Source organism: Corvus kubaryi, unplaced genomic scaffold, assembly GCF_017639235.1.
Source record: "Corvus kubaryi isolate FWS band 111438036 unplaced genomic scaffold, C.kubaryi_AGA036_p1.0 split1-131, whole genome shotgun sequence".
Classification (NCBI taxonomy): domain Eukaryota; kingdom Metazoa; phylum Chordata; class Aves; order Passeriformes; family Corvidae; genus Corvus; species Corvus kubaryi.
Genome location: NW_024582073.1, coordinates 5,748,754 through 5,767,240, shown reverse-complemented (window position 1 = coordinate 5,767,240; position 18,487 = coordinate 5,748,754). Strand labels below are relative to the sequence as shown.

The window sequence follows — 18,487 nt, the reverse complement described above, 5'->3', positions numbered from 1 at the left end:
ATATATACTAAATTATAGTGTGGGGGAAAAAAAATTGTTCAGTGTATACTCTTAATAAAATTAACCTGAATTTAGCTATCAAACTCTTAAGATTTCTTTTTATGACAAAGGAAAATAAAATGCTAAGACATATGTAGGATTTTAGTAACTCTTTTACATTTTTTATTACTTAATCACTAAATAAGGTCTGTGGTCCTCATATAGTCCTGAATTTTGACAACTCTTAACTCTTAAGACAGCTAGTGGATGTTTCAGACTTATCACCCTCAGCAAATTGCAGTAGTCAGTAAGTTGCCTTAAGGAAGCCTCAGCAGTCTTCAAGGTGAGATATTCTTTCTCATTGATTTCCCTTCTCAAGTCCATTCAATGAATGACAAATTAATTGATTTAATTGACTGAAAAATTGATCCTGTAATTTTGACGCAGATGTCCAAAGTAATGCAAACAAAAGAACCAAATTTGATTTGTTCATAGTATTTAGTGGTCATAAAATACAGAGTGGAGATTTTGATACTATAAATCTTACCTCACATTTTTGTTTGGTGATCTTTGCTGCTAGACATACTACTAAGTTTTAAAATATAAATAAGCACCAATGAGAGACCTGTCACATACTCACATAAGGCAAAAGGCTGGGTTCACTGTTCACTCCACAAATACTGATCAAGAAGTGCAAAATTATTTTCAGATTCTTTGGCCAGCTGTCTGCCAAAGTAGTCCAGACATTTTCTATCTCTGACCAAGCCACTTCATCACCATACTAGAAAACAAAATAAATGTATGTCCTGAAAACTCCATCAGAAAACATTGTACTCAGAAGTGATCTGTACTGATCAAGTGGAACAGGCTCTAGAAAAAGGAGACAAAAATCTTGTAGGAAACTGTTGCCTTTTTAATGTTCTGGAATTATGCTTTCACATACATTAGTTTTTAAAAACATATTCTGGAAAAAACTATTTTCTTTTATAGATATAAATGTATAAAAATATATCTAAAGATATGTGTACATACCATATATTTTATTGCTATATAATACATTAGGCTAAGGAAGTTGGGCCTTTTTAGTCTAGAGAAGACTGAAGGGGGGGGGGTGTCTCATTAATACATATTAATATCTCAAAGGTCAAGAGGATGGTGCCAGGCCCTTTTTGGTGTGCCTAGTGACAGGACAAGGAGCAATGGGCATACACTAAAACACATGAAGTTCCACCTCAACATGAAGAATTTCTTTTGGTTTAGGGTGGCAAAGCAGTGGAACAGGCCACCCAGAGAGGTCATGAAGCCTCCTTCTATGGAGACCAAAAACCCACCCAGACAAGTTCCTGTGTAACACGCTCTAGGTGACCCTGTATTGGCAAGGGGGTTGGTCCTGATGATCTCCAGAGCTCCCTTCCAACCCTAACAATTCTATGAAATTTAGCAGAGACCCAGTCTCCCAGTTGCTGACAATCCTGAATAAAACTCCACAGACCACACACTGACAGGAGTTTTTAATTTAGATTTCAAAACATGATCTCTCATCAGTAGGATTCTCATATAACATGAATTGGCAGGAGCATTGCATGTGAGCAATACTTCTTCTCTGTTGGAAGTAGCTATGACAGGAAGAAGGAGAGTCAGTCAGCCTCTGGTAGCAAGATAGGTTCCAAAGCCCCACTTTGAGATCATAGGTATACAGGCAGCTTGGTATTCTCTATCCAGCTAGACATCTATATTGCAAAACATCAGTTATATATTGTTACTATAGATAACAATTACTATAACATTTATATTACATATTACATATTTCTTGGAATACTTCAAAACTATAGGGTGTAGTCTGGGTATACAAAGCACCTCCACAAATACGAACAATAACTCTTGAAAGCTTGGTGACAGTATCTCTGAACAGTATTTTCTTGCATCCTAAACAGAACAATCCACTGAAACAAGACAAGCACATAAAGGAATTAATTTTACCTTTGCAGTCATGTACATCAGATTGTTCAGAACCATAGCTGTAGCCTGTGGTGATCCCCAGCCTTCTCCTCGCAGCCATCGTCTACTGTTCACCATCATTTCTCTGTCTTTCAAAGAATCTTCTTCATCTTCATCTTGCCGACGAATGGTTGGCAAAGGTTTCAAGTCTACCAACTCAATATTGTTCATCCATGGCAGCAGATAATGGAGCATCACCTGTCTCCCAGCTGGGTGAGCTGTTTGGATTCTCTGACTTACTTCTGCCATTCAAAAATTAGGTACATACATGAATTCCAAAACAATAATGAAAACTGGTTTGGTGATAACAACAACCATGAGCCCAGCACACCATACTGATATAATGTAATGCTGATACAGATGCGATTTTTTTTGCTTAGCTGACTAGTGCCATTTCATAATGAAAAAGCCTATGGTCTTCAGCAGAGCTAACTGAAGATGCTGCTGACCAACAGTATGTTGAAGAAATCACATTAGTATGCATATGTGTGTGTGCGTGTGTGTGTGTGTGTATGTATATATACTCCTTTAATTGGAGGAAGGAACTGAAAACCTACAGCATAAAAAAATGTACCAAGTTTGACAAAAAAACACTTAAAATTTTTTCTTCCCAGATTAGTCTTAGTAAGTTTTTTTTTAATTGATGTAAGAGGTAATTATTCCACAATTGTTTAAAAACGCTACAGAAAAATGTATTTAAGCAATCTACAGTAAATAAGAACACATCAGAGAGAAGAATGGAAGAATGATTTTAAAAACCAATTGCAAATTATTTCTCTAATGTGATTTTTCATGGTTATTAGAAAGGCAGTAAAAATATTTTTGATTCATCTTCTTTCACCTTGAATATATTTCAAACACAAGTGAACAAAAACTGTCACTCGGTTTTTTTGTCTCCATTTGGTATGATGATGATGTTGTCCTGATTTTAGTGAATTATATATAAATCAGTTATTGAAAAATAAGAATTATGTATTTCGTACAATGCTGTTGACTTAAGTTTTTTGTTTTATTTTAAAATCGTACCTGAGAAGATAGCCAGTGTCAGCTCAGGATAAGTCCTTGCTAATTCTTCTGACAGTTGATAATATGACATAGAATACAAATGTGGTAAAGGGGAAGGCTGTCCCAAAACCCCATCCATCCGCTGAACTTCCAGTTTGTGAGCGTAACGGAACATCTTTGGTTCCAAGATCTACAACAATAATGTTCAGAATTTCAAGTTAACTATAGAGCTACTGTAGAAATTTTTATATAAAAATCACTTAAGTTCATGTATCTACTCTCATTTAATATTTCTTATCTATGCAGTGCTAGCATTTGCTAGCACTGTAGTAATTTAATAGAAGACTAGCCTAGATACATTTCACTTGATGAGTTTCCAGCAATAAAGCTCCAAAATCTGCTTTCACAAAACACCATCTTAAATACAAATTCATCTATAATGAATTGTGAAATACTACTTAACATTTGCATTCCAAACAATACCAATTTTTGCTCATCTATGAGACATGGATAGGAACAACATAATCTTTTGATGTGGTAGACATGCAGCAGGAGGCTAAAGCACTCTGATACTTTAAAAATCAATTTGGGCTGATCTTAAGCAGTAGTATCAACTTAAGAAGAAAGACAGGGATGATGTATCAATAGCAGTGTGACTTCAGTGGGGACTTCACTGTTGAATTTAGCTGACAGCAAAAACCTTTGAAAAAAACTCCAAGACTTAAGGTCTGAGCCACAATCAGCACAGATTTATTTATTTTTACACACTAATGCTGCCTGTAAGATTAAACTTACCCTGAATGACCTCAGAAAGGAATATACAAAAGTAAATTAAATGGGTAACAAGATTTCACTGTCATCTCTCCACAGGGACAGATGAAAAGATGTTTGGTAATAGTGCAAAAATCAGAGAACTGACTGCTACCCCAGTAGACAGTGAAGGCTTGGGAAGCAACTTATTTCTCTCTGAGGTGCTTTCGGACAAACGGAGCTATATATCACTGTTTCAGGGCCAAATCAAGAGAATCCTGATTCAGGTTTTGTTTCCTGAAAAAACAGGTATTATGAAAATACAGGTCTTGAGTGCATGGAATAGGTGCACTTTCAGGGAAGCCTATTTGTGCCAGGTACGGATCTGGCCTAACTATGTACTGAAATAGAGAAGAAAAAAATACACATTGTATTTCATTACTGAAGACAACCAAACAGTAACAGATTTTTTTTTTTTAATATATAGGACAATTCTTATTTTAAAATAAAAAAATAATAATCAAAATTAGCTTACAAACCTGCAATAGTTGCATAGCAACTTCATAGATAGCCCTAGCAGAATCAGCTGCTTTAAATAGTATCAGATTCAGGAGGGTCACTGTATCACACTGGTAATCCCTAGGAAAAAATTGCAAGTATGAAAAAAGTAAAATTGCATTTGGTTTTCTAACACTTGAATTTACTGAAGTTTAATTTACAAGGGATATGATAGGGGATAGCATAATATTTGGAGAAGTTTCTCTAGTAACACATACACACAAACAGTGGTGATCTTTCCTCTCTACAGAAGCAAACCCCACAGTTCTACATGAAAACACACTCTGAAAATGGAAGTTTGAAGGTTTTGAAAAATGCTGTAGTACCTGTTTTGGAACACGCTGGCTATGGCTTTAAAGCAGCCAGCTGCTACCCGCTTGGAACCTGTGTAACACCGGTCAACGGCCCAGTACATGAGGTTACTCTGGTCAGGATTGAGTTCCAAGAGCAACATGACTGCCTCACAGCCTAGCTGGTGAACCTAGGGAAGAGTAAATATATATTTAAAAATATAGAAAAAAGACTAACTTACAAAATGGCATAAAATAGGGAAATAAATATTTAAGAAACGTGAAACCTTTGGGAACATAAAATCTGTTCCGTCCAAAACCAATGACACAATACCTTAAAGTAGCAGCAGATAATTCTATCACACTGTTTAATGTTCAACTTGCACACAGTCATAAATTACAGACACAAATAACTAGAGAGCTCTACTGACATTTTTTTCCCTTCAGTTCCAAGGCTAGTTTGAGCTATTTACTATTTTTATGTCTTGCACCGAACACTGCCCTGAAAGCACTAGGTACAGAGAAGCATTTAAACACGTGCAGGAATTCCAGTGGGATACAAGGAACAGATCTGCATGGAGATTTGCATCTTCCCTGGAATCAAAGTAGTCCACAGGAGCTGTATTTTTATGTAGTCCCAGCATTACAGGGCAATAGAGGCAATAAGCTTGCCTTACTGTTTATATGAAAAGCTTGGTCCTCCTAACTCCAACGGACCCCAAGGATCTCTACAGTCACACAAGAGTTCATGTTCAAAATCTCATCTCCTTTAAATTTGTGGAACACCTGCTTATTACTACAACTTAACACAGTTGATCAGTTTATAATCAATACACAGTGCTTCACCCCTTGTCCTTTCCTCTTCCACTCTGTTTATTCTTAGGCTGTGATTAGGGACCACCTTCCTCAACAGGGCGAATACACATGAAGGACAGTGCAAAACCCTGCACTAGTACTAAAACAGCTTTGAGCTTAAGTCACTCTAGACCATTTAGGCAAATCTGACTGCAAACTCACTAAAACATATATTTGAAGGCACTGATAGTTGCAAAGCAATGTTGACATTGCCTATATTACCTTTTTATCTTGTGAATCCAAAATATTATCCAGCCATTTGTACAAATAGCCATCAGATGAAAGCCCAACATTGTCAGCAACAGGGCCACAACACAGTACAGCAGACATAGCCTTTGGAGAGCAATTGAAAAACACATTTTAATAACTCAGATACAGGAAGTGCTCTTACCAAGTCCATTAAAATATCAGATAACTGAATTCTAACCTGTTAAGGGAGAAAGACCAAGGGTAGTAAAAAAATGTTTAACATTTTACTCAAGAAATTATTCATTCATATTTTTCTCAACTTCCAAATACAAGGAAGGGTCAATACTAAAATGCTGACATATTGAAGAGTTAATACCCCAGTTTCATTGTTAATGTACATTTAGATTAAAGCCTTTAACTTAAGCAAATGAGAACTAAAGTCACAGGAAGTGAACATTCAGTAGTAATTTTAAGAAACTTCTATAGCGAGTAATAAAGCAGAAATAAAAAAAGATGCTAAGTCATGAATGGCAACATGGATGTGAAAACCACATCTGAAAAGCCCAAATATCAAATTTACACCACGTCAACATAACAATCTATTTCCAAAATTCAAACGTGCTAAAATACCTTTAATGCACAGTACTGGTGTCTGTTTATTCTCATGTTTCTATCACTGTATCTGTCCAGGGGAGTAAACATGATACTGAAAGGACCTGCCCAATGACTGAACAGCATAAATAGACTGTGGCGTAGACTCTGCTGTGGAAAGACACTTCTTCTCTGGTGTACTGTAAGAAAAGCCCACAGTTATACACACTCCTCTTGTAATTCTTTAAAACAAAGTATGTAACCCAAACAGACCCAAACAACGAATATAGAAGGGAAAATCCATGAAAGACCCACTATTTTAACACCACGATACCTGGATGTAGGTTTGTCCTGTTTAATGCCAGTAGTGTACAAGAACAAGCTATTTATTAGTCCACAGAATTCAAATACATAGACAACCAACAAGACTTTGCCAAACAGTACCAAAAATCTCTCTTAAAACTCATGCTGCTAAAGTTATATTCAAAACTGATGTCACAAATTAATTTAATAAAAGTATTCTGAAAGTCCAGATAAAAAGTGTCTTTTTGTTTAGTTTCTGTTTGGTTGGTTTTGGTTTTTTTAAATATCCTGCATATTTAATACAGTAATCAGAAGTTACATTTGTACATACCTGGAACATTTTGTATGATATTTGCCACTAAGGCACTAAAATGGCATCGGATATCTTTCAATGTATCAGAATCCTTTTCATTTTCTGCTTCTAGGAGTTGTCTTGTTAGATCAACATACTCAAGTAAAGTGTTGTTGAGGGAATGTGTTTCATTATCAAGGCCACCACTTGCACTTAAAAATAAAATAAATTTAGAAAATCAAATAGCATGATAATTACATACAACATTTGAAAATCATTCTTATTTTATCTTTAAAAATACCTACACCCTCATCACTGCAAATACTTGATTCAAAGTAATTTCTTCATCCAGCTTCTGCTCCAGTGTTAAAATAAAATAGTCCAGTGAAAGCAAACTAATAATCAAACCTAATTACCCAAGGTCACTCATACTTCTACAGAACTAGTTCCTATACTGGGAACAAGTGTTAAAAATAATAATTAAAATCCCCAAATGCAAAGTCTCTTCCCCCTCCCCTAGTGAGAACCTTAAAAGATAAGGGAAAGTATGATTTTAATAGCTGGACTCTAATATATCAGCATGCTGAAAGACATTTCAGCAATGCTTCTGAGGCAACATTCTGAAATATACTGTAGTAGCTTGCTTAAGGATTGAGAATTTCACAGTGATTACATCGTTCAGGTTGACAAATACATGTCTAAGTATCATTGTCTAACAGAGTGGGAGGAGGGGGCTAACCATCTCCTAGCCTACCTGCTCTTACACAATTTCACATGCATAGCAAAAAATGTCCAAGGGACTTGTAAAACTTACGCCAAACCTACTTCTTTCAAAGCGTCCCTATGCAAGTAGGGTAAACTGAGGAAAAAAATCTCAATAACCAAGTTAATATTCTGCATCCTTCAAAATTCCAACACTAATGAGCAGTAGTCTTCTCTGCACACGATGTGCTGACTAGCACCAGCACTCCAAGTGAGGCAGAAGTCCCGGAATTATCACAGAATAGTCACGATTTGCACAACTGGTGTGATGCTTGAGCACACACAAACAAGAGGGAACATGACATACTGCCTGTTAAAAGTACTGTCCTGGGGAACAGTAGCATTTTAAATAAAACATAGAACACGGTGACAAAGAACATGGGAGAGAGAGGGATCAGAAAGCCAGCAAAATTCTGAGTTTTATAAACCCATGTCAATTTATTTAGTGGTATACTAAAACTCATTGATGAATTTTGCAAGCTTGTTATACTGAGTCGTAACTATATCAGTGACAATTTGCAAACATCAACAACTTCTCATCCGTGCTGCCCCTACCTGTGACTAATGACACCAGCATCTGCCAACAGTTCAAATATTCGTACTAGTTGTACTCGTAAAATATCTCGACGCCTGCGCCGTTTCATGTTCTGTTTATCAGAGGAAACACAGAATTAAATGAAGCAGAGGAAAAACTAAGTAGAAAACCAGTGTGGAATATAAAAGCATTATTATACCTGTACTACAGCTGGCATCAGTTATCAGAGGTGCGAACCGTTTAAGACAAGTTACCAAAATTGCTCACAATTTTAATAAACCAGATAATGAACAAATGTTTTCCCTGTTGCAACTCGGAGATACACCAGGTTTGCTATTATATGTATTATCCAGATAATGGTTTTTGTCAGTCTCCTGTCACTAAGTGTAACACATGAAACAGTGAAGTGCAAAAGGCAGTCTTTCTACATATTTTGAGGGAGGTGATTCTGTCTCTCCGCTCCACTCTCGTGATACCCCACCTGGAGTACTACCTTCTGGGGTCCACAAGCACAGGAAGGACATGGGCATATTGGAGGGGGTCCAGAGGAGGGCTGGAACTCCTCTCTTGTGAAGACAAGCTGCAAGAGCTAGGGCTGTTCAGCCTGGAGAAATGTCCAGGGAGACCTCATTGTGACCTTTCAGTGCTCAAAAGGGGCTTATAAGAAAGATAGGGACAAACTCTTTAGCAGGGCCTGCTGTGATACAACAAGAGGCAATGGTTTTAACCTAAAAGTGGGTAGATTTAGACTAGATACAAAAAAGACACTTTTTATGATGAGGGTGGTGAAACTCTAGAACAGGTTGCCCAGAGAGGTGAGGGATGCCCCATCTGTGGAAACATTCAAGGTCAGGTTGGGCTCTGAGAAACCTGATGTAGCTGAAGATGTTCCTGCTCATTTCACGGTGGGTGGACTATGTGACCTTTAAAGGTCCTTACAACCCAAAATATTCTACAATTCTCCAATTTATATGCAAGCCTGGCGAAATACACTACACTACGGCAACATTTTGAAACAGAAGTGCTTTCCCATTATCTGTAATTACAAATTTATTACTTATAGGAATACTACAGTTACCACAAAAAATACTGAGTAATCATCTCTGGATTTGTTTTTTTATTCTATGAATACCTACTGAGAGTTCTAAACCTTGCTGTAAAACAAGCTCTCCACTGGAAAATTTTTCATTAGAGCAGTCAGATGAGTTTACAACCTGCTTCATTAAAACAATGACAACCCCAACAAAGTTGGACAGTAAAATTCAATTCTATGTCATAGGTACCACTAATCGTGGGAACGTCACTGATGATATAACAAAGTAACAACTGTGTAATTCTATGATTAGGTTAAAGAAATTAAAAGAATGTGGAAAAGGTTACGGTATTTTTTCATCATTTGAAACAAAATCTCTGATACAGAAATAATAGAGAGCTCAAACATGAAGTTCTTCTAATGTAAACACCTCACATCATTTAAAAAAGCAACATTTCACCTTTTTATCTGTTATACTGACTGTTTTGACATGCAGAAAGTAAAGAACATAACTAACACTTCCTCTTTGTGGAAAGACAGTTAAAACTGTACTCAGTATAATGGAAACTATTTAATTACCTCTGGCCTTCTTTCAAGTGCTTCCTTAATTATAGGATGTAATTCTTCTATTAGTTCCCTAAATTAGAATAATTAAAAGGATAAAAACAAACATCAAATTAACATCTCAACTGAAAGATATTTCTCAGGAACTAGTGTTACAACGTAAGTTAAAAGACCCTCAGGTTTTCCTCTTTACCTGTAGCTTTTAAAAGAGAAGTTTCCTAGAAAGATACTTTCCTAATTTAAAGCAGATTATTAAATGAATGTCTAAACAATTATCCCTAAATTTGCATTCTCCAAGTATTATGTCTTATTTCTATCACAGATGATTTTCATTTATTTTTATATTCGAGGTTTAACAAAGCCATATGGTGTAAATAGATATCATTAGGGGGAAAAAGAAGATGTTGGCAGCTTATCATACAATGCTCTTTCAGGTATCATGATACATTTAGTTGTTAATATTGTTTCTTTAAGTCGAGCAAGTCAGAACAGCCTCTTTGAAAACTGAAACAGGTTTTGACACTGTGCTTACATTCCCCATTTGTTCAGAAGCTCCACAGTCTTTATTACTACTCAGTTCCTTCTGCCAAACCAAGACTCTCTTACAACTTCAAAAAGGAGGCAGGGAAAGGAGATCAGTAGTATGGAACTGTGCAGACAAAATTCTAAGGTAAAAATATATTTGGTTTACTTTTATTTGTTAACATAGTAACTACTGCCTCCAGATTTTTTGGAGTGGACACATTTTTCTACTTCCTGTGGTGCTGTAATTGAGACATATCAAAAGCATAAATCACTTCAAGTTTTCATGGTAAATGACTGAGTCCTCTGATACCTCAGGCAAAGTTTCTCCTTCAGAGAATGGGTCCAAGGTGATCAGAATGCTGCACAAACTTTTGTGGTGTACTCACTTACAAGAAAGTTAAGCATGGTTAGATATTGTTCTGTATTTTCTTTCAAATATAGAAAACACAGAAAATAATTTGGAAGAAACCTCTTTGAGCTAAAATATAGTAAAGGGTCAGCTTACAATGGAGATCAAGAGATACCTAGAAGAGTTCTTATTATCAGTTACACAAAACAAAAATAATACTCTAATACATTTAAGTGGATTGCGTATACTTATAATCTACAATGGAAAAAGTTCCAGAGTAAACATAACAAGTGGGGAGGAACGTGCCTAAACCCACAAAAGTTAAACACCAAATCAATGCAGAGCAGCACTGGTGAAGGGTGGGCTACAGCTAGCATCCGGTGTGAGTACATGCACTGGACAGAGAAAAAAGCAGGCCATCATAAACAAAACATATTCTGAAAAGAGAAATTATAAAGCTGATGATGATCAGATTTTTTACTTTTACTTGCTGAATGAGTTGCTTCTAATTTAGAAATCAAGCGTTTCTGGTAAAATTATCTGTGAAAGCTTTTTCTAGACTTTAGAGCTGTTAAGCAGATCTTCAGGATCATGGCACAAAGTCTTGCTTTACTCCTGGTAGCAGAGTAAAGTCAGATATTACATAAAATTATAAGATTATCAAGAGATATAAACAAGAATACGACACCTGAGGACTTGGCAGTTTCAATATTGGCTTTTTATCTGTGATAATATGGGACACAAGTGACTGGAGAGAAGCATCATCTCATTCAAAACCAACAGTATTAGCAATCCCTGGCTCCTTCTACAGAAGCAGAGTTGGTTGCTATGCATGGTACAACTTTATAACTCTCATTATAAGAGATTGGCTGCTGTCAGAGAACATCTGATGGCCTTCCCTGGAGGTTTTCTTCCCTTCAGATGTTCTCACTCTTCATTCATCCTCATAAAGAGCAATTGGCAATACCAGTAAGGAGAGTTTATCAACTCTTACAAACTTGATTCTAATTAACATTTCAAATGTTATTAGTCCACACAATCTGTTCTTTCAGATCAGGACACCTTTTAATACCAATAAGCTGTTTATTCTTTCTACTAACTTCTTTTTCTTTATGCAGGCATGACCTCTACATAAAATTCTTACAACCTCTAACCATCTCTATCATGCCTCTAAATGCTAGAAAAGACAATGACAATCAGTTGTCACAGCTTTTAAAAAAATTCTTAAGAGAAAAAAAAAGTAAAAAAAAAAAGAAAGAAAAAAAGAGCTCCGATTTCCCAGCTTTGTAATCAATTAGCATAAAAACAGACAAAAGACAACAGTTACCTAAAAGCCCCTGGGTTGGTCCTGCCAAGTCCAAGGACAAGGGATTCTGTAATTTCCATGCTCTCAGAGCGCATCATTGGAACTATGTGCTTAAACAGGGAGGAAGGGGATGGAATGCCAATAATCTAAAAAGAAAAGATTAAAGAGTAAAGCACAATGAAGTAGTTACCACAAGGTGGTGACATGAAAACATCTACTGTAATTTCACAGTCTTCTCACACGGGACCAGTGACTCAAAATTATAAAAGTGAAACTTATCTTAGACATGGAAAAGATCTTCTGAAATAGTAAAGTAGTATTAACTACTTCTTGCATTACTGAATTTTCACAGTCAGATGACAATGAATGACTCAACATGACATAAAGATGCTTTGCATGTTTAATGTATCTGCCCTTCTTAGGGAAAAAGCAGATTTCTGGCATCTAATTCTTTAGACTCCCTAGTGGTTCTCAAAGAGAACAAAGCTTTCAGCCTACAGTTTCTCAGACTTAGGGAAAGTATCTTGGTAACAAACAAGTGCAATGGGCTGCTTCTGCCAAAAATCTGCTGCATAGTCCATGAATTATCTTCATGTCTACTGTACCTTTAACAGGACGCCAAAAAGGAGATGAGCAAAAACAAGCAAAGAAGAGGGAAAAAAAAAAATCTGCAGATGATATGAAGCAAGGCAGACAGAAAAATGTCTGTCATTGGAAAAATATAACAAGATACACCGTGCCTGAATAGGTCCCTGTTTCAGTTATTGAAGTGACAGGCTATTTGCTCAGAACTGCAGAAGTCTAATGACAGCAAAACCACCCCTTTAACAGCGAACAAAACATTTCCTTATTACTGCCAGACAAGACTCTGAGATTGGGTAAATGTTTTCATTACATGATTAGATTTGCCTTAAAAACATACACAGCACAGACAGGGAAAAGCAAACTAAAACACTATTCTAAACAAATGATAAACAAATGTATCCTAAAAATATTTTCAGACAAATTATACCAGTACCAGTTTCTAATTATAATATTATAGCCTCTGGTGTTTCTATTTCCAATAACATGTAGACTTATTTACAGTAAGCATTAGAAGGACCTACTCTTGAATCAATGCTATAACCACTGTCAGGGGTCGACGCCAGCGTCTCAGGAGGGGAACATCTCACAGAGCCTGTGGAAGTGGAGGAGTTTGAAGAAGATGCTGCACTGCAGCAAAGAATCAGGTAGTTTCTCCAGAGCCCAATATAGGAGTCACTGCTTGTAGTAGTATTTACTTTCTTTGCATTGATAGGGCTGCTATTAAAAAAGAAAGAGAAGAACTCAGTAGAGTAAATGAAGCTTACCACATTTTACTTAGGTTTTCTACTGAATTTATTTTTCAATTATGCATATGCCATTGGTTCCCAAATTGTTAACATGGTAAATGCTAAATAAGTTATTCAGAGCAGACTTGTACATCAATAATGCATGCTTTTATATTCAAATCTGTTGAACTACAATACGGCCAAAGGCATTAATTAACTAATCTTTACAGCAGATGACTTTTTTATCTAGATAAATCTGCTTTAATTTTTTGTTATATAAAGCTGAATTAAATCCACAGACGATATAAAGAGTTTATCTGTTACCTCACCGAAACAATAATGACACTTCCTGTATTTACTTTAGAAATCAACTTACTTGATATCCACTTGTGGAGACAGCAGCTGAAGTCTTGTATAAGCAAATGTCCAAGCATAGCTTACAGCTGTTGGGCAGTGTTTTGGAAGATTTTCCTGCTTCATGAAACTTGAGAGGCTTATAATCCATGGATCTTGGCCTTGAGTCACATGTGCAAATATCCAAATATGTGAGGGACTGATCACATCAAACTGGTGGCTGATTGGGGAGGAATTCCAGTCAGCCAGAGTTTGTAAATCTATTGAACTGGGACAGTACAGTAAAGTAGTCTGTGTGCACAGAAAAGACAATGAGGCAATATTTAATATCCATGTATATTAAATAACAATCTCTTCACTGTTATTTTTCTAATAAAGTATCAGTGTTGAAACCACATCTGGAACAGATAAAAAAGTAATTTATGGGGTTTTTTTACAGAATTTCTTAATGTGAACAGCTATAGAAACAGATTGTTTGAGAACAAACTGGTATTAGGAAAAAGAAAATCCTAGAAAAAGGCCCTTTCATGCCTAATGATTTAATTCTTCCAAAAGATTTGTACTCTAAAAGCCTTACTACTGAATTCCAACTTGTTTCCTAATCCTAAAATCGGAAGTTTCCTTGATACTTAGGAGTTTACGATAAATACGTAAGTATGGAATTCAACTGTTATTCACTGACAGTTATTACAGCTTTCATCATGGGTAAGGGGCACATTGACTGCTATGATACTGTATTACTGCAGAAAAAAGCAGTGCCCTTTGCTTTTAAGAAATTGCCGTCTATGAGCAAGATGAGAAAAAACAGATAAAGACACAGCTGTCAGTGTTTATATGGTGGTGATAATGACACACTATTAAACAAAGTTTACAACAGTGGTGCCAAGCTCACAACATTCCTCAAGATTTTTCCTTTTTCTCTTTGTGGTGATAAACTGCTGATAAAATTCGCATGAATGTACTGACACTATCATTTAAAAGATATACTATTTATTTGGAATAGCTTTGCAGAATAACCTCATCTTACAAGTAACTTTCCAAAAAAACTGTCCTACCTGGTCAGCCCCCGTGAGATGTATGAAACTCTCCAGGATAGTAGCACTTAGTCTGTCCATTACATCTATAGCCAACTCATCATCGCTCTACAAAACACAGAGCAAACCAAGCTCAAAGAATGTCAAAATGAAAGCAGTTTCACCAGGCATTCATAAGAATGGGTCATCAACTCTTACCTTTGAAATTTCTAGAAGTGTGAACAAGGCCCTTATTTCTCTGAGAACGCTGACAGCTAATCGCCTGGTGGCAGGCCTTGTGCTGCAAAGGATGACCAAAGCAAAGCCTTCCACCACATGAAATACACTGGAATAAAGGGTCCTCTCCAGGGGAAGGGTATGGGCAGCCCCATTGGATACACCACGCTAAGAAAAACATCAGAGAAGTTAAGCAAATGAAGAAAAAATAAACACAACTAAGATACAGTTCCATTATTGGCGATGGCAGATTTAATCATAAAATATTTAGATTTTTGGCTACTAGTCAAATTTTGCATTATGAGGATGACATAATATTAGTCACTTCATTTTTTATTACCTCTCTGAATTTAGTCCAAACAAATACCAGAAGAACATCTTTATTTCACTTTCTCACAAGATGATGCAATGAGAGCACAATTAAAAAAATCTCAAGCAATACTCTTTTGTAAAAGATACTAATATAAAATTATTTGAACCCATTCTACTGGCTAGTAAAAAATGGTGGGTTTTGTTCTACTGTTTAATAACTCCTACATATTTCCAGTTACACATGATGACCTACAATCTAAGCAAAATGTGGTCATGAATTAGGGTTTAGGTAATATTTAATAATTTGAGACTAAGTTTGTTTTGATAAAATGTTGATTTAAAATAAGAGATCTGAAAGTCTACAAGCACTGTAAGGAATTTAGCTGAATTTTTATTACTTAACAAAGCCAGTAAAGCCCACTATTAAGTTTGTATGTAGATTCAAACTATGTTTTAACATCAAAGGACCTTATATAGATATACCTGAGAATCTTGGCTTTTATTGTGCATTTGGGCTGCTTGTTTCCACTGATTTATGAGCTGCACTAACATTTTTACTGCATTGTCAAGAAGCGTTGGGTGGATGTCAGTCACTTCACGCACAATAAAATATACAAATCCTGAAAGAACATCTTCCCGCCAATCTGGAAAATCAAGCATTAATGCTTGGAGTGTATTGAAAGCCAAGGCACGAAGTTCTTCATCCATATGAATTGTCAGCCTGTTTAGAAAAAATAGTGGTATCATCACCCTAGATAGGCATACTCTTAACCAGCCTTTATCATTTAAAGTTTGGTGTTTTCCTTCTTTACTGTACAATGTAGAACAGTTCCAGAGAGATGCACTTTCTGCACTGAATAAACCTGAAACTGGCTAGTGACAGAAGGCACTTCTACTACAGCAAAATGACGCAAGGTTTCACAAAACTTAATACAAATAAACTATTTTCAAGAGAGACCGTCAAGTCTTTAACAAAGGTACATCTTTGCATGCCTCTGAACAACTGCCTTAGAGTTCAGCAGACCAGCACCCTGTGACGTATAGGCTATTTTCTTCAAACTAAAACTGAAAATAACACATTATTTTTGCAGTTAAAGGAGATTTACTTTGGATATGAGAAAAAATTCACAAAAAAATCCTCTGCATAGACTTAAAAATATGTCTAAGCCTGCTATGGTAGAAGACACTTATCCCAGCATTATATTATTACTTAATACTTTCATGTCTTTTATATGAATTTTAACACTGAAGAAAGTGTTAGAAAAATCTTATTCTCTTATGTTATTACTAACTTTTTATATATTCAACTTAACATGTTATATAAAAATGAATTTATAATTTCAAAGCCATAAGCTGTTCTGTATTTCTGTGCCAAGACTATTCTTGCATTAAAAATTTTTAAAAAGTCTGTCTCAACTATTTATCAGTGCTGATAAGGTACATTCAATTTAAACTGAGATAAGGGATGGAAGAATATGGGTAGTCTTGGATCAAAAAAATGGGAAAAAAAAGCAGGATCAGTAGAGAAAAATAATAAAGTTTCCCCCAAGAGCCTGTCTCAAATTTTAGCAGTGTCAAACAAGAATGGCTTTATGAAAATTTATAGTATTCTCAACAGAAAGAAAAAGAAAGGAAAAAAATATCATAGCAGTAACAAAAAGATAAAACAAGTTCAAAAAAACAAAGCAACAGAAATAAATTCCTACTTCTCAAAATACTCTCTCTAAAAAAAAGTGCAAGGTCTGCAAGATAAATTTACCTCCTGCTACCACGGCCAGTAAAACTTGACCAGCTGCAGAAGGTTGGCAGAAGGAGCAAGGACGGAGTCTGCACGCAGTGACTCACACTGCATAGTGAGTGCACTGACAAACGTGCACACGCAGCATTTAAAAAAGAATATCCACTGAGAGCAGAATTCCATTTCTCTTACCTTGCAAGCAATTCAATGAGGTCAGTCCTACTCATGCCATCTGGAATCAGTCTTGGGATAGCAGCAATGCAAGTTCTGAACAAATCTATCTTAGGTTTCCTCTCACCCCTGCAAAAACAGTTTATAGCCAACAAAGAAACAGGAAAATCTACTTCAGTACACCAGACATATATTTTTGATTTCATGCCAAAACTAATGAGGTAATAAACATTTTTATCAATAATCAATGAAACTAACATTCACTTAATAGTCAAGTAAAATTGTAACACATTAATGATGGCATCTGCAACATTAGAGCATAGAAATAATGCGATGCTACTGTGACAGCAAAAATGCTGCAATTCAGTACATACGTGATCATGTCTTCTGGTTCTTTATTGGACATCTGCACACTAGTCATGCACATGGGCCTTCCAACTTCTTTGTCCAAATGCCTAAGAATGCTATCCAGTGCTTTTCTGACTTGAGGATAGTAGATGGACATTCCTGAAAAGCCAAAGAGTTCTATCACTTTTTTTCATATTTTTATTAAAATATCTGCCAGTTATTCAGCTTAGGACAAATTTCTTATTGCACAGATGACATGAAATACATACTTTAAGTGTCAAAACAAATGGATGTATATATGAAATATACATCTATAAATATACAAATATGAGATATTATACAAAAGTAGAAGTTTCCTTCAGAAAAAACATAAGCAATGAAGTAACCATTAGTTGCTTCTCTGTTTTCTCAATTCTAAGCTTTTTAGTTCTAGTTTAAATTTAGTATGTTGAAACAGTCCTTTGGAGATGACTACCTCATTCACAGATGATCAAGAGAGCACAGGGATCAAGACTGTCTTACTCTACCCAGCTGTGAGACATTTGGGTCATTTTAGAGTGACATCAAGGGAAAAAAACTTGCTGTGCTATTTACCACACCAACTGCACTCAGGCTTCTTTGTGCTTATTTGGCAATGCAAAACACTTCAAGAAAAGACATGGATTTGGTCTGAGACACCAGTCAATGTTGTCTAGCAGCCCTCTCTAACAAATCAAAGCAATTCTTGCTAACAACTAAAATGAACACATAAATAAAGTTACACAAATGTACTGCTTGAGAATAATTAAGAATATATGCACACATATTGAAATGCCAACTTACACATGAATACAACATACCTATAACTTTTGCTTCCTCGTCTGTCAGCGTCTTATTAAGAAAAATTTTCTTCACACGTAGAGTATTTCCTGAAGGAAGAACAACTCCTGTTGTTGGCATTGGTGGTTCACCATCTTTTTGCTGCAAGCTATCTGCTATGACAAGGAAGACTCTGAGGCCAATATTCATCCTCTTCAAGAGCAAAAAAGAGACAAAAAAAGGAAAGAGAAAACATAAGAATTACAATATTGAAGCAACACAGAGATAAAATACAAATTGCATTTTTCCTCTCTTTTAAACA

At 35.9% G+C, this 18,487-nt stretch overlaps 1 protein-coding gene across 16 annotated transcripts in view; it reads right to left on the bottom strand.

Annotated features, from left to right (window-relative positions):
• FRYL (FRY like transcription coactivator) overlaps nucleotides 1-18,487 on the bottom strand; it is a 171,322-nt gene that overhangs the window by 49,873 nt on the left and 102,962 nt on the right. For 15 of the 16 annotated variants that reach the window (XM_042053672.1, XM_042053673.1, XM_042053670.1 and 12 more), the window contains 19 exons: nucleotides 18,207-18,378; nucleotides 17,394-17,526; nucleotides 17,041-17,148; nucleotides 15,594-15,831; nucleotides 14,781-14,966; nucleotides 14,604-14,690; nucleotides 13,571-13,839; nucleotides 12,991-13,186; nucleotides 11,906-12,030; nucleotides 9,720-9,777; nucleotides 8,128-8,219; nucleotides 6,850-7,022; nucleotides 6,255-6,415; nucleotides 5,658-5,768; nucleotides 4,617-4,771; nucleotides 4,272-4,371; nucleotides 3,004-3,172; nucleotides 1,960-2,219; nucleotides 620-760 (listed from right to left, as the gene is read on the bottom strand). In XM_042053672.1, the coding sequence (XP_041909606.1) occupies nucleotides 620-760; nucleotides 1,960-2,219; nucleotides 3,004-3,172; nucleotides 4,272-4,371; nucleotides 4,617-4,771; nucleotides 5,658-5,768; nucleotides 6,255-6,415; nucleotides 6,850-7,022; nucleotides 8,128-8,219; nucleotides 9,720-9,777; nucleotides 11,906-12,030; nucleotides 12,991-13,186; nucleotides 13,571-13,839; nucleotides 14,604-14,690; nucleotides 14,781-14,966; nucleotides 15,594-15,831; nucleotides 17,041-17,148; nucleotides 17,394-17,526; nucleotides 18,207-18,378 (2,934 nt within the window). The remainder of the gene's footprint in view (nucleotides 1-619; nucleotides 761-1,959; nucleotides 2,220-3,003; nucleotides 3,173-4,271; nucleotides 4,372-4,616; nucleotides 4,772-5,657; nucleotides 5,769-6,254; nucleotides 6,416-6,849; nucleotides 7,023-8,127; nucleotides 8,220-9,719; nucleotides 9,778-11,905; nucleotides 12,031-12,990; nucleotides 13,187-13,570; nucleotides 13,840-14,603; nucleotides 14,691-14,780; nucleotides 14,967-15,593; nucleotides 15,832-17,040; nucleotides 17,149-17,393; nucleotides 17,527-18,206; nucleotides 18,379-18,487) is intronic. The other variant, XM_042053662.1, reaches the window with a different exon arrangement.